Source organism: Heptranchias perlo, chromosome X, assembly GCF_035084215.1.
Source record: "Heptranchias perlo isolate sHepPer1 chromosome X, sHepPer1.hap1, whole genome shotgun sequence".
Taxonomy (NCBI): Eukaryota; Metazoa; Chordata; class Chondrichthyes; order Hexanchiformes; family Hexanchidae; genus Heptranchias; species Heptranchias perlo.
This window is the reverse complement of record NC_090370.1, coordinates 13,474,660-13,502,301: the sequence shown is the minus strand read 5'-3', so window position 1 is coordinate 13,502,301 and position 27,642 is coordinate 13,474,660. Positions and strand designations below refer to the sequence as shown.

The window sequence follows — 27,642 nt, the reverse complement described above, 5'->3', positions numbered from 1 at the left end:
AGTGCCAAGATGGCGTCTTGACTGCACACGCACGTTTCCTGTGTGACATGCGTCGGATGCCATCTTGGTATAGGAGTTAGCGCAGGTGCAGATAACGAACACTGGAATCATGTAAAGTAGGGAGAAAACGGCTTCAATCAGTGTGCAACGCTGATTTAAAGTGATAGACACCATTTTGTAACTTAATGCTCAACTCAACACAGTCTTAACCCCGACCATCTGAACGTGTCTTAGAGTGCCTGGAGGACCCCCCACCAGCGCTATTTAAAGGGACCATGCAGGATTTACAGGTTAGTGGCTGGATTATTGCTTCTGGCTGCCGAGACATTTGTAACTGTTTTCGGAGGTCTCCTATGTTTGAATACTAGGACGCGGGGACATAGCCTAACATTTAGAGCCAGGAAGTGCAGGAGTGAAATGCAGGAAATGCTTCTACACACAAAGGGTGAGAGACGTTTGGAACGCTCTTCTGCAGACAGCAGTTGATGTTAGCTCACTTGTGAATGTTAAATCTGAGATTGATAAATTTTTGTGAACCAAGGGTATTAAGGGATATGGGGCTAAGGCGGGTATATGGGGTTAGGTCACAGGTCCACCATGATCTCATTGAATGGTGGAACAGGCTCGAGGGGCTAAATGCCACGGCCACTTGCTGCCTCTTGATATGCGCCACCTTCTCCTGCAAGAAAGAAGAGTGTCCTCTTCTTTACAGTAGAGGACACTAAGAATATCCCAACACTGGACAAACAGGGGACTCTCGGGGGGGAGGAGCTAAATACGATTAAAATCACTCAGGAGATGGTACTCAGTAAAATAATGGGACTCAAGGCGGATAAATCCCCTGGACCTGATGGCTTCCATCCTAGGGTCTTGAGGGAAGTGGCAGTAGGGATTGTGGATGCTTTGGTGATAGTTTTCCAAAATTCCCTGGACTCAGGAGAGGTCCCGGCAGATTGGAAAACTGCTAATGTAACACCGTTATTTAAAAAGGGTAGTAGGCAGAAGGCTGGAAATTATAGGCCAGTTAGCTTAACATCTGTGGTGGGTAAAATTTTGGAGTCTATTATTAAGGAGACAGTAACGGAACATTTAGATAAGCATAATTTAATAGGACAAAGTCAGCATGGCTTTATGAAGGGGAAGTCATGTCTGACAAATTTGCTTGAGTTCTTCGAGGATATAACGTATAGGGTGGATAAAGGGGAACCAGTGGACATAGTGTATTTAGACTTCCAGAAGGCATTCGACAAGGTGCCACATAAAAGATTATTACTTAAGATAAAAAATCACGGGATTGGGGGTAATATTCTGGCATGGGTGGAGGATTGGTTATCGAACAGGAAGCAGAGAGTTGGGATAAATGGTTCATTTTCGGACTGGCAACCAGTAACCAGTGGTGTTCCACAGGGGTCGGTGCTGGGTCCCCAACTCTTTACAATCTATATTAACGATTTGGAGGAGGGGACCGAGTGCAACATATCAAAATTTGCAGATGATACAAAGATGGGAGGGAAAGTAGAGAGTGAGGAGGACATAAAAAACCTGCAAGGGGATATAGACAGGCTGGGTGAGTGGGCGGAGATTTGGTAGATGCAATATAATATTGGAAAATGTGAGGTTATGCACTTTGGCAGGAAAAATCAGAGAGCAAGTTATTTTCTTAATGGCGAGAGACTGGAAAGTACTGCAGTACAAAGGGATCTGGGGGTCCTAGTGCAAGAAAATCAAAAAGTTGGTATGCAGGTGCAGCATGTGATCAAGAAAGCCAACGGAATGTTGGCTTTTATTGCTAGGGGGATAGAATATAAAAACAAGGAGGTATTGCTGCAGTTATATAAGGTATTGGTGAGACCGCACCTGGAATACTGCATACAGTTTTGGTCTCCATACTTAAGAAAAGACATACTTGCTCTCGAGGCAGTACAAAGAAGGTTCACTCGGTTAATCCCGGGGATGAGGGGGCGGACATATGAGGAGAGGTTGAGTAGATTGGGACTCTACTCATTGGAGTTCAGAAGAATGAGAGGCGATCTTATTGAAACATATAAGATTGTGAAGGGTCTTGATCGGGTGGATGCAGTAAGGATGTTCCCAAAGATGGGTGAAACTAGAACTAGGGGGCATAATCTTAGAATAAGGGGCTGCTCTTTCAAAACTGAGATGAGGAGAAACTTCTTCACTCAGAGGGTGGTAGGTCTGTGTAATTTGCTGCCCCAGGAAGCTGTGGAAGCTACATCATTAAATAAATTAAAAACAGAAATAGACAGTTTCCTAGAAGTAAAGGGAATTAGGGGTTATGGGGAGCGGGCAGGAAATTGGACATGAAGCTGAGTTCGGATCGGTCAATGCCCTGTGGGTGGCGGAGAGGGCCCAGGGGCTATGTGGCCGGGTCCTGCTCCGACTTCTTGTGTTCTTTAGATTTGTGGTTGGGATCAGATCAGCCATGATCTTATTGAATGGCGGAGCAGGCTCGAGGGGCCGATTGGCCTACTCCTGCTCCAATTTCTTATGTTCTTATGTTCTTATGTATGTGTGACTGGGTGATGTGCCTGTCATGGTTGAATACCTGTCAGCTGACTCCATACAGATGGCACCTGGGACTTTGTGCTCTATCATGGCTTCGTACACCAGGCAGTGCCTGTACCCACTCCGCCATTAGGTGGGCTATTTAAACAGAATCCAGTTTATTATGAGGAAACTTATGAACACACAAAATGGAGGATGCTCTGACACCAACTAACTAACAGGGTCAAGTGCAATGCATTTTACGCAGGACCTGATTGTCCTCCCATCGTCAAAGGTGTAGTGACACAGCACAAAATGACAAGATAAATAGAGATGAGGACAACCACCTTACCTTATACATCTAGAGAGAAAAGTTGAAAGATTGAGACCCCCAATCACAACATCCAAGCTTTTTGCCTCTGCTACTTTACAGCAGTCTATTCCACATGTTGGTCACTCTGTGCGAAGAAATCCTCCCTACCACCAGACCTGAATGTGCCCTTTACCAGTTTGAACCTGTGCCCTTTGTCCTGCTGTTCAACTCATCATGCCCTCTCTCCTCTGAGTTCACAGCCTTCCTATCCTCCCTTAGTCTCTCCCTCCATATAAATTCCCTACCCAGATTCACGGTCATCCCCTTGACCTTACCATCTCACGCGGTCTCTCTACTCCCATCGTGTCAATCACAGATAAGACCATCTCTGATCACTTCCTTGTATCCCTCTCCACCCACATCCCCCTCCCCCCTCCCAACTCCACTTCCTTCTGTGTCCACCCCTGGAAAAAACTCTCCCCCAAGTCACTTACAAAGGCACTTTCAAATTCCCAACTGTCTAACCTTTGGCTCTCACCACGACATTTCTGCAGCTACCGATCTGCTCAATCACACCCTCACCTCCACCTTTGATGCCCTTGTCCCCATTAAAACCATTATTCTCTCACCCTGGCCGTTCCCCCTAGTACGACCCTCATCTTCGCTCCCTTAAGTCCAAGGGATGCAGACTTGAACGTTTATGGGGGACAACTGGTTTAGCCATTCATCGCCAGATCTGGCTGGACCACATAAAGCACTATCGGGTCCTGCTCTACTCTGCCAAAACTGCTCACTATTCCAGGATCATCTTCGAATGTAAAGATAACCCTCGGCTTCTCTTCGCTACAAACCATCTTCTTAAACCCCTCTCCCCTCCCTTCTCCACCCTCACCTCCAACAAGTGCGAGGAGCTCATAGACTTCTTTGTCACTAAGATTGAGACCATCCGTTCAGCTGCCTCTGCCGTTTCCCTCCCTTCCCTAGCCCACCGAGCTAAACTTCCCCTATGGTTCCCCCCTGCCCTAGCCCTGAACTTGCATCTTTCTCTAGTTTCTCTCCTATCTCCCCTCATGCCCTCTCCGAGCTCATCTTGACCATGAGACCCACCTCCTGCTCCCTCGACCCTATTCCCACCAAACTACTGACCACCCAACTAAACCTCTCTGGCCCAGAAATTGAACAATTCAAAGTGTGGCATCTCATTCCTTCAGGTAGTAAATTGTTGTTGGGAGATATAAAAAATGTAAAATTTTAAATTTTAAAAATGTTTTCTTACTTTTTCTTCCTGTCTCTTTTTTCTCTCTCTTAATCCAATCTTTCTTTCCCTCTCTTTATTTCCCTTTCTGTACCTGATTTGACTCTAATTCACCCTCCTTCTCCGTTGTTCCTCTGTTTATTTCTCAATCTTTAAATCTCATTGATTGAGGAGATAGACTGTTGGTCCCATTGTTCACTAAGGTCCCAGATACCCCGTTGCCCTCACCGTTATCAGCTCGCACTCCCAGCAAGTTATAGCGCAAAAAAGTTTCAAGCTGAAGGGTGCAGGAAAAAGTCTAACTAACGACGCACGCCAAGAGATGCCCCAGTCCAGCAAATTCTGGGCCAATAAGACTTGCAGATAAGTAACACCTTATCAACTCAAACATTGTGCTTCACATTACATAGAATTTACAGCACAGAAACAGGCCATTCGGCCCAACTGGTCTGTGCTGGTGTTTATGCTCCACACGAGCCTCCTCCCTCCCTACTTCATCTCACCCTATCAGCATATCCTTCTATTCCTTTCTCCCTCGTGTGTTTATCTAGATTCCCCTTAAATGCATCTCTGCTTCTCGCCTCAACTACTCCTTGTGGTAGCGAGTTCCATAACAAATTACTTTTGAAGTGCAGTGTCTGTTATGTACATATAAATAAATATAGCCCATGTACATATTCTTACACAAACATGCATAGGTAATATATAAATACATAAACACACATGTACATCTCGACCTGTACACATCCACACACACATACATATTTAAATACACACATGCATACAGGGTTATATAATGTGTACACACTTATATCATGTTTCTGAAATATATTAATTCCTTTGGACAGGTGAGCCAAGCCCCTGTGACTATTTTTTCTGTATCATGTTTGCATATCTGATTTTAAACTTAGCCCTGATGGAAGGAAGTGATATTTACTTTGGCAAATCAGCAGCCCCCTGCTTGCCCCCGATGACCCATTAGCTACGCTGTGCTGATGCAATGGGCTGGTCACTGGTGTCCTTTCGCACCAGTCATTTCTTTGTTGTTTTTGCACTGTCCGGAATTACCTCAGGGGCTGTGACAGCTCAATGTTCTGTCATCCAGCAACCAGACCTACATAAAAACAAAAATAACAGCCTTGCAACCGGATCAGAAACCAAAACATCAAACTCTCATAAGTTTTGAGGGAACTTTTTTTTTTAAAAAGCGCGCAGCTTGTCAGTTTCAGATCTGTTTGTCAATTACAGGCCGGCTCGGTGTATGTTTCAAAAAGGGCTTGTGATCAACATGGGCAAAGTGATGACTTTCAGTCTCTGCTGTTTCCTTTTCTCCGGGACCGCGTCTTGTGTCACTCGCGGTTCCTCGTGTCTGGAGACGGCCACGGACGAGGTCCTCCTTCATTTGGCCAAGAGGCGCATCTTGGACCGGCTGGATCTGAAGGACCGACCGAACACCACCAACTCCATCCCCAGGGCGGCGCTCAACACAGCCTTGAGGAAGGTTGCACAGGATGGCTCAGTGGAAATCCCCAACAGCTCCGCACAGGATCAGAGCTACGAAATCATTATCTTCCCCGAATCAGGTCGGTGCCATTAAGTTTAGTCCATTGGCTCTCTTTCAAATTGAAATGCATGTATACTTTTAATAATAAATCAGAGGTAGAACGCTTTAAAGTATTCTGAATTATAAATTGGGCTCTTAACACTGTTTAACCTAACCTTGTTTTGCAACATATGTTGCTTAAAAATAGAAAGAAAAGAAAAAAAAACTTGCATTTATACAATACTGGGTCCCTTGCTTTTTGTGATATATATTCATGATTTGGACTTAAATGTAGGGGGCATGATTAAGAAGTTTGCAGATGATACAAAGTTGGCCGTGTGGTTGATAGTGAGGAAAGCTGTAGACTGCAGGAAGATATCAATGGACTGGTCAGGTGGGCAGAAAAGTGGCAAATGGAGTTCAATCCAGAGAAGTGTGAGGTAATGCGTTTGGGGAGGGCAAACAAGGCAAGGGAATACACAATAAATGGGAGGATACTGAGAGGTGCAGAGGAAGTGAGGGGCCTTGGAGTACATGTCCACAGATCCCTGAAGGTAGCAGGACGGGTAGATAAGGTGGTTAAAAAGGCCTATGGAATGCTTTCCTTTATTAGCCAAGGCATCGAATATAAGAGCAGGGAGGTTATGCTAGAACTGTATAAAACACTAGTTAGGCCACAGCTTGAGAACTGCGTACAGTTCTGGTCACAGAGGGTACAGAGGAGATTTACGAGGATGTTGCCAGGACTGGAGAATTTTAGCTATGAGGAAAGATTGGATAGGTTGGGGTTGTTTTCATTGGAACAGAGGAGGCTGAGGGGAGATTGAATTGAGGTGTACAAAATTATGAGGGGCCTAGATAGAGTGGATAGGAAGGACCTATTTCCCTTAGCAGAGGGGTCAGTGACCAGGGGGCATCGATTTAGAATAATTGGTAGAAGGATTAGAGGGGAGCTGAAGAGAAATGTTTTCACCCAGAGGGTGGTGGGGGTCTGGAACTCACTGCCTGAAAGGGTGGTAGAGGCAGAAACTCTCAACTCATTTACAAAGTACCTGGATATGCACTTGAAGTGCCTACAGGGCTATGGTCCAAGTGCTGGAAAGTGGGATTAAGATAGAGCGCTCTTTTTCGGCCGGCACGGACGCGATGGGCCGAATGGCCTCCTTCTCTGCCGTAACTTTCTTTGATTCTATGATATAGCACCTTTCGCCACCCCAGGATGTCACAAAACGCTGTACAGCCAATGTGGGAAACGCAGCAGCCAATTTGCACACAGCAAGGTCCCATAAACAACAATGTGATAATGACCAGATAATCTGTTTTTGGTGATGTTGGTTGAGGGATAAATATTGGCCAGGACGCCGGGGAGAACTCCCCTCTTCTTCAAAGTAGTGCCGTGGGATCTTTTACGTCCACCTGAGAGGGCAGACGGGGCCTTGGTTTAATGTCTCATCCGAAAGACGGCACCTCCAACAGTGTAGCACTCCCTCAGTACTGCACTGGAGTGTCAGCCTGGATTATGTGCTCAAATCTCTGGAGTGGGGCTCGAACCCACAACCTTCTGACTCAGAGGCAGAAGGGAAGGATGACAAACTGACACAGAGGAGCAGGCTACAGTGGAGGAGCAGGCTGCAGCCTGGTAGTATTAAAAAGGTCATCGTGAAGGGTACAGGCACGGACAGAACAGAGGTGTTCAGAGAATTGGTCTAGAAATGTTGTTATTTCATATTAGCATGCTAACAGTTCATGCCCTCCTATCAATTTCTTCTGTCTGCTATTTTATGGAGGGTTTAGATTTCTGCCACAATAGCAGATTAAGGAATTTCAGAATGCAAGAAATGTTCATAAGTTAATATTGCACAAAATAATCTCCAGGCTTATAGGAGCAGATGATCCAAAACCACTGCTGCTAAATAATAGCATTTCAAACAAAAACACCCCTCCTGTGTTCCTGTGCAAAAGACTAACTCAAATGTTTTATTGGGAATTTTTCTCTCAATAAAAATTTGTACAAAGTGAATTCTATGTTTATGAGATGTCAAACCAGAAGCCAGATAACCACCAGAAATAACTATTTGGGATGCAGCATGTCAAGCAGCATGGGTCAAAGTTCAATGAAGCAAAAATCATTGTCTGCATCGCTGATGGAAGGAACATAGGAACAGGAGCAGGCCATTCAGCCCTTCGAGCCTGTTCCACCATTCAATTCGATCATGGCTGATCTGTATCTTAACTCCATCTGCCCACCATGGTTCCGTAACCCTTACCACCCTTTTGGTATGGCAGAAGATGCCATTTCACATCATTAGAGCAATTTTCAAAAAGGGCAATATCAATATTTGATTATCCTTTATTGAGGCAAATGGTATAACATGTACAGTAAAATAAAAATATGATTCAGTCGGCCTTGTGATGCTGGAGCACATTATGTACATTTCATGTACCATCAGGACTGTCACACGTAAGTACGTTTGTGCTCCTGAATCATTTCGATTAAGAGAAACCCTATTCCAACTCCAACAGCAATTCACTAAATGACACCAGCAAATCCTCCAAAATGCAGCAGCAACCCAACCAAAATACACCAGTAACTCCATCAGAATACACCAACAGCCTCCCCAAAATACACCAGTAACTCCATCAGAATACACCAACAGCCTCCCCAAAATACACCAGTAACTCCATCAAATCACATCAAAAATCTGGATCAAAATTACCAGCAACCTCAATAAAGCAACACCATAAAAATGCACCAGCAACCCACCAAATACAGCAACCCTACCAAAGTGTACCAGCAACAATGAAGGAACAGCAATATATGTCCAAGCCAGGATGGTGTGTGACTTGGAGGGGAATTTGCAGGTGATGGTATTTCCATGATGTTGCCACCCTTGTTCTTCTTGATGGGAGAGGTCATGGAGCTGGGAGGTGCTTGCACAGTTGTTGCAGTGCATCTTGTAGTACATACTGCAGCCATAGTACGCTGGGGATGGATATTAAGTTCAATGGCAGGGGCACTAATTGAGTGAACTGCTCTATCCTGGATGGTATTGAACTTAAGTGTTTTGTGATTGCACCCATTCAGGTGAGTGAGGCGTATTCCATCACACTCCTGATCCTTGGAAAGGCAATAAGGGGCCAGGACATCAGCCACTCATCACAAAATACCCAGACTTTGCCCTGTTCTTGTAACCATGATGTTGATATGACCGGTCCAGTTAAGCTTCTGGTCAATAGTGACTCCCAGGATATTGATGGTGGGGGTCTCGGTGATGGAGGTGCCATTGAAGGTCAGGATGAGGAGGTTCAGCTTTTTCTTGTTGGAGATGGCCATTACCAGGCACTTATGTGGCATGAATGTTACTGCCACTTATCAGCCCAAGCCTGGATGTTATCCGGATCCTGGCTGGCATGGGCTGCTTCATTGTCGGAGGAGTTGTGAATGGAGCTGAACACTGTGCAGTCATCAATGAACAGCCCCTGACCTTATGGCAGAGGGAATGGCATTGCTGAAGTAGCTAAAGATGGTTGGGCCAAGGTCACTGAGCAACTCTGGGACTAAAATGATTGGCCTTTGACAATCACAACCATCTTCTTTTGTGTCAGCTATAACTCCAGCCACTGGAGGGTTTTCCCATTGGCCTCCATTAAATTCAGTTTTACTGGGGCTCCTTGGAATTGTACTCGGTTGAATACTGCCTTGACATTGAGGGCAGCTACTCTTACCTCTCCTTAAGCATTTAGTTCTTGTGCCCATGTCAGGTTCTAGGCTGTGATGAGACCTGGAGCCAAGTGGTTCTGGCGGAACCTGAACTGAGCATCACTGAGCAAGTTATTGGTGAGTAAGTGTCACTTGATGGCACTGTTGATGACTCCTGCCATCATTTTGCTGATTTGAAGGAGGCCGATAGGATGGTCATTGCAGGCAGGAATAAGAAAAAAGGCAAGATAAATCATTTTGAAATGGGGATGGGAGGATTAAACTATATTATTCAATGAGCCACGCTACTTATCTAGCATTGATCAACCAGAGAGCACAATTGCCACTTCCCGGCTGTAGACAAATTAGGCATGGTGTCATTGCAAGACTCGTAAATAGCAAACATGTTCTGCCATTTGAAGCATAGAAACATAGAAAATAGGAGCAGGAGTAGGCCATTCAGCCCTTCGAGCCTGCTCCGCCATTCAATATGATCATGGCTGATCCTTTATCTCAATACCATATTCCCGCTCTCTCCCCATACCCATGATGCCTTTTGTGTCTAGAAATCTATCTAGCTTCTTCATAAATATATTCAGTGACTTGGCCTCCACAGCCTTCTGTGGTAGAGAATTCCACAGGTTCACCACCCTCTGAGTGAAGAAATTTCTCCTCATCTCAGTCCTAAATGTCCTACCCCGTATCCTGAGACTGTGACCCCTCGTTCTGTAACCCCCTGCCAGGGGAAACATCCCCCTGCATCCAGTCTGTCCAGCCCTGTCAGAATTTTATATGTTTCAATGAGATCCCCTCTCATTATTCTAAACTCGAGTGAATACAGGCCGAGTCGGCCCAATCTCTCCTCATACGACAGTCCTGCCATCCCAGGAATCAGTCTGGTGAACCTTCGCTGCACTCCCTCTATGGCAAATATATCCTTTCTTAGGTAAGGAAACCAAAACTGCACACAATACTCCAGGTGTGGTCTCACCAAGGCCCTGTATAACTGCAGTAAGACATCCTTGCTCATGTACTCAAATCCTCTTGCAATGAAGGCCAACATACCATTTGCCTTCCTAACTGCTTGCTGCACCTGCATGTTTGCTTTCAGTGACTGGTGTACAAGGACACCCAGATCCCTTTGTACATCAACATTTCCTAACCTATCACCATTTAAATAATACTCTGCCTTTCTGTTTTTCCTTCCAAAGTGGATAACTTCACATTTATCCACGTTATACAGCATCTGCCATGTATTTGCCCACTCACTCAACTTGCCTAAATCACCTTGAAGCCTCTTTGCATCCTCCTCACAACTCACAATCCCACTGAATTTTGTGTCGTCAGCAAACTTGGAAATATATTATTTGGTTCCCTCATCCAAATCATTGATATGTATTGTGAATCGCTGAGGCCCAAGCACTGATCCCTGCGGTACCCCACTAGTCACTGCCTGCCACCCCGAAAAAGACCCATTTATTCCTCCTCTCTGTTTCCTGTCTATTAACCAATTTTCAATCCATGCCAGTATATTACCCTCAATTCCATGTGCTTTAATTTTGCACACTAACCTCTTATGTGGGACTTTATCAAAGGCCTTCTGAAAATCCAAATAAACCACATCCACTGGTTCTCCCTTATCTATTCTACCAGTTACATCCTCAAAAAACTCCAGTAGGTTTGTCAAACATGATTTCCCTTTCATAAATCCATGTTGACTTTGTCTAATCCCACTGATATTTTCTAAGTGTCCTGTTATCACATCCTTTATAATAGACTAGCATTTTCCCTACTACTGATGTTAGGCTAACCGGTCTCTAGTTCCCTGTTTTCTCTCTCCCTCCTTTTTTAAATAATGGGGTTACATTTGCCACCCTCCAATCTGCAGGAACTGTTCCATAATCTATAGAATTTTGGAAGATGACAACCAATGCATCCACTATTTCCATGGCTACCTCTTTTAGTACTCTGGGATGCAGATTATCAGGCCCTGGGGATTTATCAGCTTTCAGACCCATTAATTTTTCCAGCATTATTGTTTTACTAATACTAATTTCCTTTAATTCCTCCTTCTCACTAGTCCCTTGGTTTCCTAGCATTTCTGGGAAGTTATTTGTGTCCTCTTCCGTGAAGACAGAACCAAAGTATTTGTTTAATTGCTCTGCCATTTCCTTGTTCCCCATTATAAATTCTCCTGTTTCTGACTGTAAGGGACCTACATTTGTCTTCACTAATCTTTTTCTTTTTACATACTTGTAGAAGCTTTTACAGTCCACTTTTATGTTCCTTGCAAGTTTACTCTCACTCTATTTTCCCCTCTTAATCAATCTCTTGGTCCTTTTTTGTTGAATTCTAAACTGCTCCCAATTCTCAGGCTTGCTACTTTTTCTGGCAACTTTATATGACTCCTCTTTGGATCTAATACGAGCCTTAATTTCTTTTGTTAGCCATGGTTGGGCCGCTTTTCCTTTTGTGTTTTTGCACCAGAAAGGAATGTATAATTGTTGCAATTCATGCATTCGTTCCTTAAATGTTAGCCATTGCCTATCCACCGTCATGCCTTTTAATGAAGCTTCCCAATCTATCATAGCCAACTCACTCCTCATACCTTCGTAGTTTCCTTTGTTTAGATTTAGGACCCTAGTTTCGGATTGGACTACTTCACTTTCCATCTTAATGAAGAATTCTATCATGTTATGCTCACTCTTCACTAAAAGGACCTCGCACAACAAGATTATTAATTAACCCCTTCTCATTGCACAATACCCAATCTAGGATAGCCTGTTCCCTGGTTGGCTCCTCAATGTACTGGTCTAAAAAACCATCTCTTACACACTCCAGGAATTCATCCTCCACAGTATTATTCCTAATTTTGTTTGGCCAGTCTATGTGCAGATTAAAGTCACCCATGATTACTGTAGTACCCTTGTTACATGCATCTCTAATTTCCTGTTTGATCCCATCCCCTACATTACCACCACTGTTTGGAGGCCCATAGACAACTCCCACCAGTGTTTTCTGCCCCTTGGTGCTTCTTAACTCCACCCAGACTGATTCAACAACTTGATTTTCTGAGCCAATATCCTTTCTCGCTATTGCTCTGATTTCATCCTTTACTAACAACGCCATCCCACCTCCTTTTCCTTTTTGCCTGTCCTTCCTAAATATCGAATACCTTTGGATATTCAACTCCCAGCCTTGGTCACCCTGCAGCCATGTCTCCGTAATTGCAATTATATCATATCCATTTACATCTATTTGCGCTGTTAATTCGTCTACCTTCTTACGAATGCTTTGTGCATTCAGATACAGTGCCTTTAGATTTCTCTTTTTAATATTTTTAGACATCTTAACATTTTTTTGTACTATGGCCCTATTTTTCTTATTACCATTTTTTCTTTCCCGGACCCTATTTGTTGTCTTTTGTTTGTACGCTCTGTCCCTTCCTGACACAATCTGGTTATCCTTACCCCAATCACTTTCCTGCACTGCTTCTTTGCCTTTTCTCTTTCGCATTCTAGATTTCTCTCCACTGGGACCCGTGCAATTGTATTCATAATTGCACCGAGATCTTGCTGTACATCTCCGTGATCCATCGAGGAGCTCAGCAAGTGACATAAAGCACCCCTCCGAGCGAAATACAGATTGAAAAGGTGCAAGAGGAAAACCTCTTCCAGTTAAATCACTTCTTTGAAAGCTACAAATCACAGCATTGTTCACGAAGGAGATACTTTTTATCATAACTTGTTTTGTTTGCCTCCGCAGATCTATCAGCTGTGATGAATGAACCAGGTGTGTCTCCGCTCAGACAGGGACATTGAGCTTTGTATATTCAAGACTGAGATCGATAGATTTTTGGACTCTAAGGGAATCAAGGGATATGGGGATCGGGCGGGAAAGTGGAGTTGAGGTCGAAGATCAGCCATGATCTTATTGAATGGTGGAGCAGGCTCGAGGGGCCGTATGGCCTGCTCCTGCTCCCATTTCTTATGTTCTTACAGTAAATGGGACACCTTTCGTTGTCGTGAATTATGACCTATCACCTTGAATTCATAAGCCTTTTGGGAACATGTAGATTCTGTCATCATTTGGTCGTGAGGAGGGAGGGCAGGGTGGCACCACATGTCTGAGGTACCTCTGCCTCCCTGCTGTTTATGTGCCAATACACAATGAGGTTATTAAGAGAAGAGCAGGCACTAAACTCGGGCGAGGTCCTGAATCCCAACAGAGAGGAACATCCTGTTATCGTAAATCTGCCCGAACAGTCACCTTTTGATCTTTTATACAGAATGTGACAGCAACAACACCGCCTTCATCATCCGAAATCCATGTTACTAAATAATCAGGCACAAAAGAAAGAGGCTTGCTATCAGTAAACTTCTGAGAAAGCTCTGCATGTTTTGCTTGGTGAATTTTCTGTTTGTTAAGTATGTTATACGGGGCAATGAAACATTTTCCACTTCAGGCACCCATTGTCAGATACGACCTAGATGAGGGACAGCACGGGTTAGATACCGAGTAAAGCTCCCTCTACACTGTCCCATCAAACACTCCCAGGGCAGGTACAGCATGGGTTAGATACCGAGTAAAGCTCCCTCTACACTGTCCCATCAAACACTCCCAGGACAGGTACAGCACAGGTTAGATACAGAGTAAAGCTCCCTCTACACTGTCCCATCAAACACTCCCAGGGCAGGTACAGGGTTAGATACAGAGTAAAGCTCCCTCTACACTGTCCCATCAAACACTCCCAGGGCAGGTACAGCACGGGTTAGATACAGAGTAAAGCTCCCTCTACACTGTCCCATCAAACACTCCCAGGACAGGTAAAGCACAGGTTAGATACAGAGTAAAGCTCCCTCTACACTGTCCCATCAAACACTCCCAGGGCAGGTACAGCATGGGTTAGATACAGAGTAAAGCTCCCTCTACACTGTCCCATCAAACACTCCCAGGGCAGATATAGCACGGGTTAGATACAGAGTAAAGCTCCCTCGACACTGTCCCATCAAACACTCCCAGGGCAGGTACAGCACGGATTAGATACAGAGTAAAGCTCCCTCTGCACTGTCCCATCAAACACTCCCAGGACAGGTACAGCACAGGTTAGATACAGAGTAAAGCTCCCTCTACACTGTCCCATCAAACACTCCCAGGGCAGGTACAGGGTTAGATACAGAGTAAAGCTCCCTCTACACTGCCCCATCAAACACTCCCAGGGCAGGTACAGCACGGGTTAGATACAGAGTAAAGCTCCCTCTGCACTGTCCCATCAAACACTCCCAGGGCAGGTACAGCACGGATTAGATACAGGGTAAAGCTCCCACTACACTGTCCCATCAAACACTCCCAGGGCACGTACAGCACGGATTAGATACAGAGTAAAGCTCCCTCTACACTGTCCCATCAAACACTCCCAGGGCAGGTACAGCATGGATTAGATACGGAGTAAAGCTCCCTCTACACTGTCCCATCAAACACTCCCAGGGCAGATATAGCACGGGTTAGATACAGAGTAAAGCTCCCTCGACACTGTCCCATCAAACACTCCCAGGGCAGGTCCAGCACGGATTAGATACAGAGTAAAGCTCCCTCTGCACTGTCCCATCAAACACTCCCAGGGCAGGTACAGCACGGGTTAGATACAGAGTAAAGCTCCCTCTGCACTGTCCCATCAAACACTCCCAGGGCAGGTTACAGCACGGGTTAGATACAGAGTAAAGCTCCCAGTACACTGTCCCATCAAACACTCCCAGGGCAGGTACAGCACGGATTAGATACAGAGTAAAGCTCCCACTACACTGTCCCATCAAATACTCCCAGGGCAGGTATAGCACGGGTTAGATACAGAGTAAAGCTCCCAGTACACTGTCCCATCAAACACTCCCAGGGCAGGTACAGCACGGATTAGATACAGAGTAAAGCTCCCACTACACTGTCCCATCAAACACTCCCAGGGCAGGTACAGCACGGGTTAGATACAGAGTAAAGCTCCCTCGACACTGTCCCATCAAACACTCCCAGGGCAGATATAGCACGGGTTAGATACAGAGTAAAGCTCCCTCGACACTGTCCCATCAAACACTCCCAGGGCAGGTCCAGCACGGATTAGATACAGAGTAAAGCTCCCTCGACACTGTCCCATCAAACACTCCCAGGGCAGGTACAGCACGGATTAGATACAGAGTAAAGCTCCCACTACACTGTCCCATCAAACACTCACAGGGCAGGTACAGCACGGATTAGATACAGAGTAAAGCTCCCTCCACACTGTCCCATCAAACACTCCCAGGGCAGGTACAGCACGGGTTAGATACAGAGTAAAGCTCCCTCTGCACTGTCCCATCAAACACTCCCAGGGCAGGTACAGCACGGGTTAGATACAGAGTAAAGCTCCCAGTACACTGTCCCATCAAACACTCCCAGGGCAGGTACAGCACGGATTAGATACAGAGTAAAGCTCCCACTACACTGTCCCATCAAACACTCCCAGGGCAGGTATAGCACGGGTTAGATACAGAGTAAAGCTCCCACTACACTGTCCCATCAAACACTCCCAGGGCAGGTACAGCACGGGTTAGATACAGAGTAAAGCTCCCTCTGCACTGTCCCATCAAACACTCCCAGGGCAGGGACAGCACGGATTAGATACAGAGTAAAGCTCCTTCTGCACTGTCCCATCAAACACTCCCAGGGCAGGTACAGCACGGGTTAGATACAGAGTAAAGCTCCCTCTGCACTGTCCCATCAAACACTCCCAGGGCAGGTACAGCACGGGTTCGATACAGAGTAAAGCTCCCTCTACACTGTCCCATCAAACACTCCCAGGGCAGGTACAGCACGGATTAGATACAGAGTAAAGCTCCCTATGCACTGTCCCATCAAACATTCCCAGGGCAGGTACAGCACGGATTAGATACAGAGTAAAGCTCCCTCTACACTGTCCCATCAAACACTCCCAGGGCAGGTATAGCACGGGTTAGATACAGAGTAAAGCTCCCTCTGCACTGTCCCATCAAACACTCCCAGGGCAGGTACAGCACGGGTTAGATACAGAGTAAAGCTCCCACTACACTGTCCCATCAAACACTCCCAGGGCAGGTACAGCACGGATTAGATACAGAGTAAAGCTCCCTCTACACTGTCCCATCAAACACTCCCAGGGCAGGTACAGCACGGGTTAGATACAGAGTAAAGCTCCCTCTACACTGTCCCTTCAAACACTCCCAGGGCAGGTACAGCACGGGTTAGATACAGAGTAAAGCTCCCTATGCACTGTCCCATCAAACACTCCCAGGCAGGTCCAGCACGGATTAGATACAGAGTAAAGCTCCCTCGACACTGTCCCATCAAACACTCCCAGGGCAGGTACAGCACGGGTTAGATACAGAGTAAAGCTCCCTCTGCACTGTCCCATCAAACACTCCCAGGACAGGTAAAGCACAGGTTAGATACAGAGTAAAGCTCCCTCTACACTGTCCCATCAAACACTCCCAGGGCAGGTACAGCATGGGTTAGATACAGAGTAAAGCTCCCTCTACACTGTCCCATCAAACACTCCCAGGGCAGATATAGCACGGGTTAGATACAGAGTAAAGCTCCCTCGACACTGTCCCATCAAACACTCCCAGGGCAGGTACAGCACGGATTAGATACAGAGTAAAGCTCCCTCTGCACTGTCCCATCAAACACTCCCAGGACAGGTACAGCACAGGTTAGATACAGAGTAAAGCTCCCTCTACACTGTCCCATCAAACACTCCCAGGGCAGGTATAGCACGGATTAGATACAGAGTAAAGCTACCTATGCACTGTCCCATCAAACACTCCCAGGGCAGGTACAGCACGGATTAGATACAGAGTAAAGCTCCCTCTACACTGTCCCATCAAACACTCCCAGGGCAGGTACAGCATGGGTTAGATACAGAGTAAAGCTCCCTCTGCACTGTCCCATCAAACACTCCCAGGGCAGGTACAGCACGGGTTAGATACAGAGTAAAGCTCCCACTACACTGTCCCATCAAACACTCCCAGGGCAGGTACAGCACGGGTTAGATACAGAGTAAAGCTCCCTCTACACTGTCCCTTCAAACACTCCCAGGGCAGGTACAGCACGGGTTAGATACAGAGTAAAGCTCCCTCTACACTGTCCCATCAAACACTCCCAGGGCAGGTATAGCACGGGTTAGATACAGAGTAAAGCTCCCTCTGCACTGTCCCATCAAACACTCCCAGGCAGGTCCAGCACGGATTAGATACAGAGTAAAGCTCCCTCGACACTGTCCCATCAAACACTCCCAGGGCAGGTACAGCACGGGTTAGATACAGAGTAAAGCTCCCTCGACACTGTCCCATCAAACACTCCCAGGGCAGGTACAGCACGGGTTAGATACAGAGTAAAGCTCCCTCTACACTGTCCCATCAAACACTCCCAGGCAGGTCCAGCATGGATTGGATACAAAGCACCCTCTGTACTCTTTGCCTCTCTTTATTTCCCTTTCTGTACCTGATTTGACTCTAATTCACCCTCCTTCTCAGTTGTTCCTCTGTTTCTCTCTCAATCCTTTAATCTCATTGATTGAGGAGATAGACTGTTGGTCCCATTGTTCAGTAATGTCCCAGATACCCCGTTGCCCTCACCGTTATCAGCTCGCACTCCCAGCAAGTTATGACACAAATTATATCTGAGCAGAAAGCTGCAGGATAAAGTTTAACTAACAGCACACGCTGTGACAAGCCCCACTCCAGCAAGATTTGGCCGAATATTTCCCTTAAGATTCATGCAGCATAACATTATTTTTGTAAATATTTATTTTTCCCCTTTTGGTTCGGTTCCTCCTCCCCCCATCCCACGCACCATACGTCATTCCCTGACACAGGAGATAAGGGATTGACTTTGACCCTGACACCACATGGCTTTCTCCCAGTGCTCCTACTTAGCCGGTTGTTACTAAAGGCAATAATTGTGACTCATACCTCCACTTGGACCCTCTGCCAATGGGCCCAGGTAAGATTGGGCACTCACTGCACCAGGATTGAAGCCACTAGCTGCCAGTCCAAAGCACCAGGCGCTGGCACTGTACCCCAAAATGTTACACAACTGGGCCATTGGAACATACAGATAATTCTGGTGGAAATAACGTATCTAACTGTCCACTGTAAGCTGCAGGGTAGACAAGTTGGATGATACCTAAAGCAATTTAAAGACTGCAGCAATTTATAGTTTTCTCATCTTTGTATTCACTGCCGTAACTCCAAAGTATTCATGCTCAACTGAGAAAGCAGTTCAATGATCCTTGATGAATTTATCTGAAGGATGGGAGCCCCCACTGACCTCCTTAACCCAGTGACTGCTAAAACTCAACCCGGTGTCACTAAATCCCGTTGAAAGTGTAGCTTTCAGAGATCGGCCTCGTTGTTTTGTAATCTTATATGTACATAAGAAACATGAGAAATAGGAGCAGGAGTGGGCCATACGGCCCCTCGAGCCTGCTCCGCCATTCAATCAGATCATGGCTGATCTTCAACCTCAACTCCACTTTCCTGCCCAATCCCCATATCCCTTGATTCCCCTCGAGTCCAAAAATCTATCGATCTCAGTGTTGAATATACTCAACGACTGAGTATCCACAGCCCTCTGGGGTGGAGAATTCCAAAGATTCACAACTCTCTGAGTGAAGAAATTCCTCCTCATCTCAGTCCTAAATGGCCGACCCCTTATCCTGAAACCATGTCCCCTAGTTCTAGACTCTCCAGCCAGGGGAAATATCCACTCAGCATCTATTCTGTCAAGCCCTCTTAGAATCTTATACATTTCAATGAGATCACCTCTCATTCTTCTAAACTCCAGAGAATATAGGCCCATTCTACTCAATCTCTCCTCATAGGATAGCCCTCTCATCCCAGGAATCAATCTAGTGAACCTTCATTGCACCCCCTCTAAGGAAAGTATATCCTTCCTTAGGTAAGGAGACCAAAACTGTACACAGTACTCCAGGTGAGGTCTCACCAAAACCCTGTACAATTGCAGCAAGACTTCCTTACCCTTGTACTCCAACCCCCTTGCAATAAAGGCCAACATTCCATTTGCCTTCCTAATTGCTTGCTGTACCTGCATACTAACTTTCTGTGTTTCGTGTACAAGGACACCCAAATCCCTCTGATCATTTAATAGTTTCTCACTATTTAAAAAATATTCTGTTTTTCTATTTTTCTCACCAAAATGAACAACCTCACATTTCCCCACATTATACTCCTTCTGCCACCTTCTTGCCCACGTAATCTGTCTATATCCCTTTGCAACTCTTTGTGTCCTCCTCAGAGCTTACTTTCCCACCTAACTTTGTATCGTCAGTAAACTTGGATACATTACACACAGTCCCTTCATCTAAGTCATTAATATAGATTGTAAATAGCTGAGGCCCAAGCACCGATCCTTGCGGCACCCCACTAGTTACAGCCTGCCAACCTGAAAATGACCTGTTTATCCCTACTCTCTGTTTTCTGTCCATTAACCAATCCTCTATCCATGCTAATATATTAATCCCAACTCCATGAGTCTTATCTTGTGTAACACCCTTTTATGTGGCATCTTTTTGACTGCCTTTTGAAAATCCAAATATACGACATCCACTGGTTCCCCTTTATCTACCCTGCTAGTTACACCGTCAAAAAACTCCAATAGATTTGTCAAACATGATTTCCCTTTCATAAAACTGTGTTGACTCTGCCTAATCATATTATGATGCTCTAAGTGCCCTGTTACCACGTCCTTAATAATGGATTCCAGCATTTTCCCGACTACTGATGTCAGGCTAACTGGCCTGTAGTTCCCTGTTTTCTCTCTCCCTCCTTTCTTGAATAGCAGTGTTACATTTGCTACCTTACAATCCACGGGGACCGTTCTGGAATCTAGGGAATTCTGGAAGATCATAACCCTAGAATGTAGGTCATCAGGTCATGGGGATTTGTCGGCTTTTAGTCCCATTAATTTCTCCAGTACTTTTTCTTCACTGATATTAGTTACTTTAAGTTCCTCCCTCTCATTAGACCCTTGGTTCCCCACTATTGCTTTTTGTGTCTTCTACTGTGAAGACAGACATAAAATATTTGTTTAAAGTCTCCGCCATTTCCCTGTTCCCCATTATAATTTCTCCTGTCTCAGCCTCTAAGGGACCCATGTTTACTTTTGCTAGTCTCTTCCTTTTTAAATATTTGTTGAAGCTCTTACAATCTGTTTTTATATTTCTTGCTAGTTTACTCTCATATTCTATTTTCTCCCTCTTTATCAATTTCTTGGTCATCCTTTGCTGGTTTCTAAAACCCTCCCAATCCTCAGGCTTACTACTCTTCTTGGCATCATAGGCCTCTTCTTTTAATCTAATACTCTCCTTAACTTCTGTAGTTAGCCACAGATGGATCACATTTCCTGTGGAGTTTTTATTCCTCAAGGGAACGTGTACTCGTTGGGAATCATGAAATATTTCTTTAAATGTTTGCCATTGCTTATCGATTTTCGTTTTTCCACAGATTCTACAAACCGCTCCAAAACCAGGCTAGACTTCCTCCTTTGGAATAAGGGAGATCAGAATATTCCGACATTCATTCAACGAGCGAACTTGTGGCTATACTTCAAACTGTTCCCTTCAACTTTGGAGAGAAACAACCAGAATATTACTGTGAAAATATTCGTAAGGGGCCGAGAGGATCTAGGCCGCACACTGATCAGTGACAAAGAGTTTGGTGTTAACAGGAGCGGTTGGCACACCTTCCTGGTGACTGGCGCCATCCAAGGCTTCTTCAGCAGAGGAGATAAAGGATTAAGCTTTGACCTTGAATGTGAAGGCTGTAACACTGCGGGTGGGACCCCGGTGTTTAGTCATTTCAGAGATGAATCGCACCAGCCTTTCTTAAAAGTAAAGACCCGTGTCAGAGAGGGCAGCTACCGCATCCAGAAGCGAGGGATAGAGTGCAATGGAAAGACAAGGCTCTGCTGCAGAAAAGAGTTCTACGTGGACTTCCGAAGCATTGGCTGGGACGACTGGATTATAGCACCTCGTGGTTACTATAGCAACTACTGTGTGGGCTCTTGCCCTTCCTATGTTGCCGGTGCCCCTGACGTCAGCTCATCGTTCCACACCGTCGTGTTCAATCTCTACAAATTGAATGGTACTGAGCCGGTGGTGGGAGTGAACTCTTGCTGCATTCCTACGCAATTCAGCAGGGCCTCCATGCTGTACTTCGACGGGAAACAGAACATAATAAAAAGGGACATCCCCGATATGGTTGTCAAGGAATGCGGCTGCACTTAAGACGACGTCACTCCAAGGGAAAAAAAAGGGCGTGCTTTCAAACCAACTGCCAGATCAAGAAATTTATCACAACCAGCTCCAACAACTCCTCGCATTGGGAACTTTTAAGAACAACGGTTAGGCTATTTCTGTTTCTTGGCTTTTTGCTTTACGTCACTCTTTCGAGTGGCTTTTTACCTCCTGCATGGTGATGAATGTATTGGGGTACTAAACCTCGGCTAAAGTCAGGCTTCAGATTATTTTATTTTTGGCTAAAGATAAGTTCTTTGCATTGTTTGGTGAAGAGTAAATTGTGGCTTTATTTTGGTGCAGTCCAAAACAAGTGGCATTTAATGTTGCCATGGAGTACTTGTCTAGTCTGGTCCTACTAAAAGATTAATTGGGGAGTTCCAAAGTGCTTTTGTCCTGATTGCCAGAACGCTACAGCAAAAGATTTTTGAAACAGTCCCACCAATAATTTGGGACACCCTAACTGTTCCGACAACAGCATAGGCTGCTTCCAGTAGCAGCCAGTTATTTGACGTCACTATAAGACAGGATAGATAATAAGAAAGTATCAACAGTCAGCATCGATGGAGTGTTCACTGTCTGTGTTTTCTTGCCAACATCATAGTGGCTATAAGAAGCTAAGGGGAACTTTACACAAGATGTAGGGGGACTGTGTTTAAAGGACTTTGGCACAGCAAGAATTAGTGTCTTGAGCATCATCTTCGCTGGGCTCACAATTCATCCTGATAAAAACCAGCAGGTGTAAAAAAATAAAGCCACAATTTACTCTTCCCCAAACAATGCAAGAAACTTATCTTTAGCCAAAAGTAAAGTAATCTGAAGCCTGACTTTAGCCAAGGTTTAGTACCCCAATACATTCATCACCATGCAGGAGGTACTACTCCAAACCTTTATTTTTATTTTATACTGATTAACAATTTGGATCCTTTCTCCGCTGTCTTATTGGGCTGTCCATTGTTTGGTTGGAAGCGAGGCCCAATTTAACCCTGTTGAAAACTTGCAGCTATCTTTTCCATCATTCTGGGAAGCAGTCCGTTATGAATTTGATGCTTCAAATTCACTACGTTCCTTGTTTTGATGCAGCATAGGGAGAGTCGAGGACTGGCAGGGGAGTTTACACTCATTAAAATGCTCTACATTCCTGTAAAAACGATCTTCCTGTAGTTTTTGTAAAGACTCTTGTGGGGATGTGCAATTCAGTGGTGAACAGACAGGTCCATGCATGGAAATGGGCTGCGAGATAGGCTGCAGTGATTTCTTTCGAACTGAAATCACCTGACATTGTTTGCAATGTTTCAGCAAAGCTGGGACAAGGCAAGGCTGAGAAATCTTTTACTGCTAATATTTTTGAAACCAAACTCATCTGGCCCTGTTCTCAGGACGTGGAGATTTAAAACTTCTTTTTTTGCTGGGACAGTGCGGAAGAACACCACTGTACAGTAAGAATTCCTTGTTGCCATCAGTAACGATGCAATTGTGAAGAGTTCTCTGCTCAGTACTTTTAGTTCTAAAAGAAGACATTTTTTGGAAGACAAAACAAGGAGATTATGCTAAACCTTTATAAAACACTGGTTAGGCCTCAGCTGGAGTATTGTGTCCAATTCTGGGCACCGCACTTTAGGAAGGATGTCAAGGCCTTGGAGAGGGTGCAGAGGAGATTTACTAGAATGGTACCAGGGATGAGAGACTTCAGTTATGTGGAGAGACTGGAGAAGCTGGGATTGTTCTCCTTAGAGCAGAAAAGGTTAAGAGGAGATTTAATAGAGGTGTTCAGAATTATGAGGGATTTTGATAGAGTAAATAAGGAGAAACTGTTTCCAGTGGCAGAAGGGTCGGTAACCAGAGGACACAGATTTTAGGTAATTGGCAAAAGAGCCAGAGCGGAGATGAAAATTTTTTTTATGCAGCGAGTTGCAATGATCTGGAACGCGCTGCCTGAAAGGGTGGTGGAAGCAGATTCATAGTAACTTTCAAAAAGGAACTGAATAAATACGTGCAATCTCACTAGAAATATTGAACAGAGGAAATCTTCACGAATTAATTTGCAAAGTCGCTACTCATGGTGATCGAAGGCATTCTTGTCCCCTTATTTCCAGAAAGTCCAAATTTTGGGCCCGTGTCACCATAGGTTTCGGCAGTGGGCGAGAGGCTCAGAGACACGAGACATATGGGACATGAATGTGTCTGCAGGACAAACCTCACAGGAGTGTGATTTGTGTACTCCGAGTGCATATCCTAAGTCGGCGACTACAAAGAGATTCATGTAACTGAGAAGGTGAACTACACTGGACTCTCACAGCCAAGAAGTGCAAATACAATCACTCAATGTTGTAAATATATTTAATTTTTTGCGTTTCATTTTTAAACCGATGTATAATATTTAAGATTGATTAATTATGGCTGTGGAATAATCTGTGCACTAAATATGGTAATAGTAGAGACACTGCAGAAATTAATGTTTCTTGGGTGACTTCATGTGTCTGTGCAAAGTACTGTGCTATTATATGAAATCCTGAATTAAAGGGAATTAAAATGAAAATCTCTCGGAGATAATATAGAAATTAAGAATATGTAACATATTCGAATCATTGTTTTTACTCTTCTTTGCGATGAACACCAGCCCATAATTCTGATTTCCCCTCTCCCAACCCCCTCACTTTCAGCTTCTTTCTCCATCTGACATCCTCTCCCTCTTAATTCAAAGATTAAGGAACCCTCTCAGCATTCAGAAACGTGACTTTTAAAGTGAATGTTGCACCTTTTATTCTGTCATCCTTTCCCTCCCGCCGTGGTTCTGCTGCCAGAATGCACACAGTGCCGGGGCTTCAGACAGTGCATGGGGCTGCAGACAGTGCCGGGGCTGCACACAGTGCCGGGGCTGCACACAGTGCCGGGGCTTCAGACAGTGCCGGGGCTTCAGACAGTGCCGGGGCTTCAGACAGTGCCGGGGATTCAGACAGTGTCGGGGCTGCAGACAGTGTCGGGGCTGCAGACAGTGTCGGGGCTGCAGACAGTGTCGGGGCTGCAGACAGTGCCGGGGCTTCAGACAGTGCCGGGGCTTCAGACAGTGCCGGGGCTTCACACAGTGCCGGGGCTTCAGACAGTGCCGGGGCTTCAGACAGTGTCGGGGCTGCACACAGTGCCGGGGCTGCACACAGTGCCGGGGCTTCAGACAGTGCCGGGGCTTCAGACAGTGCCGGCGCTGCAGACAGTGCCGGCGCTGCAGACAGTGCCGGGGCTGCAGACAGTGCCGGGGCTGCAGACAGTGTCGGGGCTGCAGACAGTGTCGGGGCTGCAGACAGTGTCGGGGCTGCAGACAGTGTCGGGGCTGCAGACAGTGTCGGGGCTGCAGACAGTGTCGGGGCTGCACACAGTGTCGGGGCTGCAGACAGTGCCGGGGCTTCAGACAGTGCCGGGGCTTCAGACAGTGCCGGGGCGTCAGACAGTGTCGGGGCTGCAGACAGTGCCGGGGCTGCAGACAGTGTCGGGGCTGCACACAGTGCCGGGGCTTCAGACAGTGTCGGGGCTGCACACAGTGCCGGGGCTTCACACAGTGTCGGGGCTGCACACAGTGCTGGGGCTTCAGACAGTGTCGGGGCTTCAGACAGTGTCGGGGCTGCAGACAGTGCCGGGGCTTCAGACAGTGTCGGGGCGTCAGACAGTGCCGGGGCTTCAGACAGTGTTGGGGCTGCAGACAGTGCCGGGGCTGCAGACAGTGCCGGGGCTGCACACAGTGTCGGGGCTGCACACAGTGCTGGGGCTTCAGACAGTGTCGGGGCTGCAGACAGTGCCGGGGCTTCAGACAGTGCCGGTGCTTCAGACAGTGCCGGTGCTTCAGACAGTGTCGGGGCTGCACACAGTGCTGGGGCTGCACACAGTGTCGGGGCTGCAGACAGTGCCGGGGCTGCAGACAGTGCCGGGGCTGCAGACAGTGCCGGGGCTTCAGACAGTGCCGGGGCTTCAGACAGTGCCGGGGCTGCACACAGTGCCGGGGCTTCAGACAGTGCTGGGGCTTCAGACAGTGCTGGGGCTGCACACAGTGCTGGGGCTTCAGACAGTGTCGGGGCTGCACACAGTGCTGGGGCTTCACACAGTGCCGGGGCTGCAGACAGTGCCGGGGCTGCAGACAGTGCCGGGGCTTCAGACAGTGCCGGGGCTTCAGACAGTGCCGGGGCTGCACACAGTGCTGGGGTTTCAGACAGTGCCGGGGCTTCAGACAGTGCTGGGGCTTCAGACAGAGCTGGGGCTTCACAAAGTGCCGGGGCTTCACAAAGTGCCGGGGCTGCAGACAGTGCCGGGGCTTCAGACAGTGCCGGGGCTTCAGACAGTGCCGGGGCTTCAGACAGTGCCGGGGCTTCAGACAGTGCTGGGGCTGCACACAGTGCTGGGGCTTCAGACAGTGCCGGGGCTGCACACAGTGCTGGGGCTGCAGACAGTGCCGGTGCTTCAGACAGTGCTGGGGCTGCACACAGTGCTGGGGCTTCAGACAGTGTCGGGGCTGCACACAGTGCTGGGGCTTCACACAGTGCCGGGACTGCAGACAGTGCCGGGGCTGCAGACAGTGCCGGGGCTTCAGACAGTGCCGGGGCTTCAGACAGTGCCGGGGCTTCAGACAGTGCCGGGGCTTCAGACAGTGCCGGGGCTGCACACAGTGCTGGGGCTGCACACAGTGCCGGGGCTTCAGACAGTGCTGGGGCTTCAGACAGTGCTGGGGCTTCACACAGTGCCGGGGCTGCAGACAGTGCCGGGGCTTCAGACAGTGCCGGGGCTTCAGACAGTGCCGGGGCTTCAGACAGTGCCGGGGCTGCACACAGTGTCGGGGCTGCACACAGTGCCGGGGCGTCAGACAGTGTCGGGGCTTCAGACAGTGCCGGGGCTTCAGACAGTGTCGGGGCTTCAGACAGTGCCGGGGCTTCAGACAGTGCTGGGGCTGCACACAGTGCTGGGGCTTCAGACAGTGCTGGGGCTGCAGACAGTGCCGGTGCTTCAGACAGTGCTGGGGCTGCACACAGTGCTGGGGCTTCAGACAGTGCTGGGGCTTCACACAGCGCCGGGGCTGCACACAGTGCTGGGGCTTCAGACAGTGCCGGGGCTGCACACAGTGCAGGGGCTTCAGACAGTGCCGGGGCTTCAGACAGTGCTGGGGCTTCAGACAGTGCCGGGGCTGCACACAGTGCCGGGGCTGCAGACAGTGCCGGGGCTTCAGACAGTGCCAGGGCTGCAGACAGTGTCGGGGCTGCAGACAGTGTCGGGGCTGCACACAGTGCCGGGGCTTCAGACAGTGTCGGGGCGTCAGACAGTGTCGGGGCTTCAGACAGTGCCGGGGCGTCAGACAGTGCCGGGGCTTCAGACAGTGTCGGGGCTTCAGACAGTGTCGGGGCGTCAGACAGTGCCGGGGCTTCAGACAGTGACGGGGCGTCAGACAGTGTCGGGGCGTCAGACAGTGTCGGGGCGTCAGACAGTGTCGGGGCGTCAGACAGTGTCGGGGCTGCACACAGTGCCGGGGCTTCAGACAGTGCTGGGGCTGCACAGAGTGCTGGGGCTTCAGACAGTGTCGGGGCTGCAGACAGTGTCGGGGCTGCAGACAGTGTCGGGGCTTCAGACAGTGCCGGGGCTTCAGACAGTGCCGGGGCTGCAGACATTGTCGGGGCTGCAGACAGTGTCGGGGAAATTCAGACAGTGCCGGGGCTTCAGACAGTGCTGGGGCTGCAGACAGTGTCGGGGCTGCAGACAGTGCCGGGGCTTCAGACAGTGCCGGGGCTTCAGACAGTGCCGGGGCTGCAGACAATGCCGGGGCTGCAGACAGTGCCGGGGCTGCAGACAGTGTCGGGGCTTCAGACAGTGTCGGGGCTTCAGACAGTGTCGGGGCTTCAGACAGTGTCGGGGCTTCAGACAGTGCCGGGGCTGCACACAGTGCTGGGGCTGCACACAGTGCCGTGGCTTCAGACAGTGTCGGGGCTGCAGACAGTGCTGGGGCTGCAGACAGTGCCGGGGCTGCAGACAGTGT

The 27,642-nt window shown here is 47.4% G+C and overlaps 1 protein-coding gene across 1 annotated transcript; it reads left to right on the top strand.

Moving 5' to 3' along the window:
- The first annotated feature begins 5,147 nt into the window (after window positions 1-5,147).
- Window positions 5,148-21,814, top strand: LOC137306895 (inhibin beta B chain-like). Its single transcript, XM_067976282.1, has 4 exons — window positions 5,148-5,656; window positions 9,386-9,454; window positions 13,082-13,108; window positions 20,845-21,814. Exons 1-4 carry the CDS (start codon window positions 5,335-5,337, stop codon window positions 21,624-21,626), a joined length of 1,200 nt encoding a protein of 399 aa, XP_067832383.1. The 5' UTR covers window positions 5,148-5,334; the 3' UTR covers window positions 21,627-21,814.
- Window positions 21,815-27,642: the final 5,828 nt, after the last annotated feature.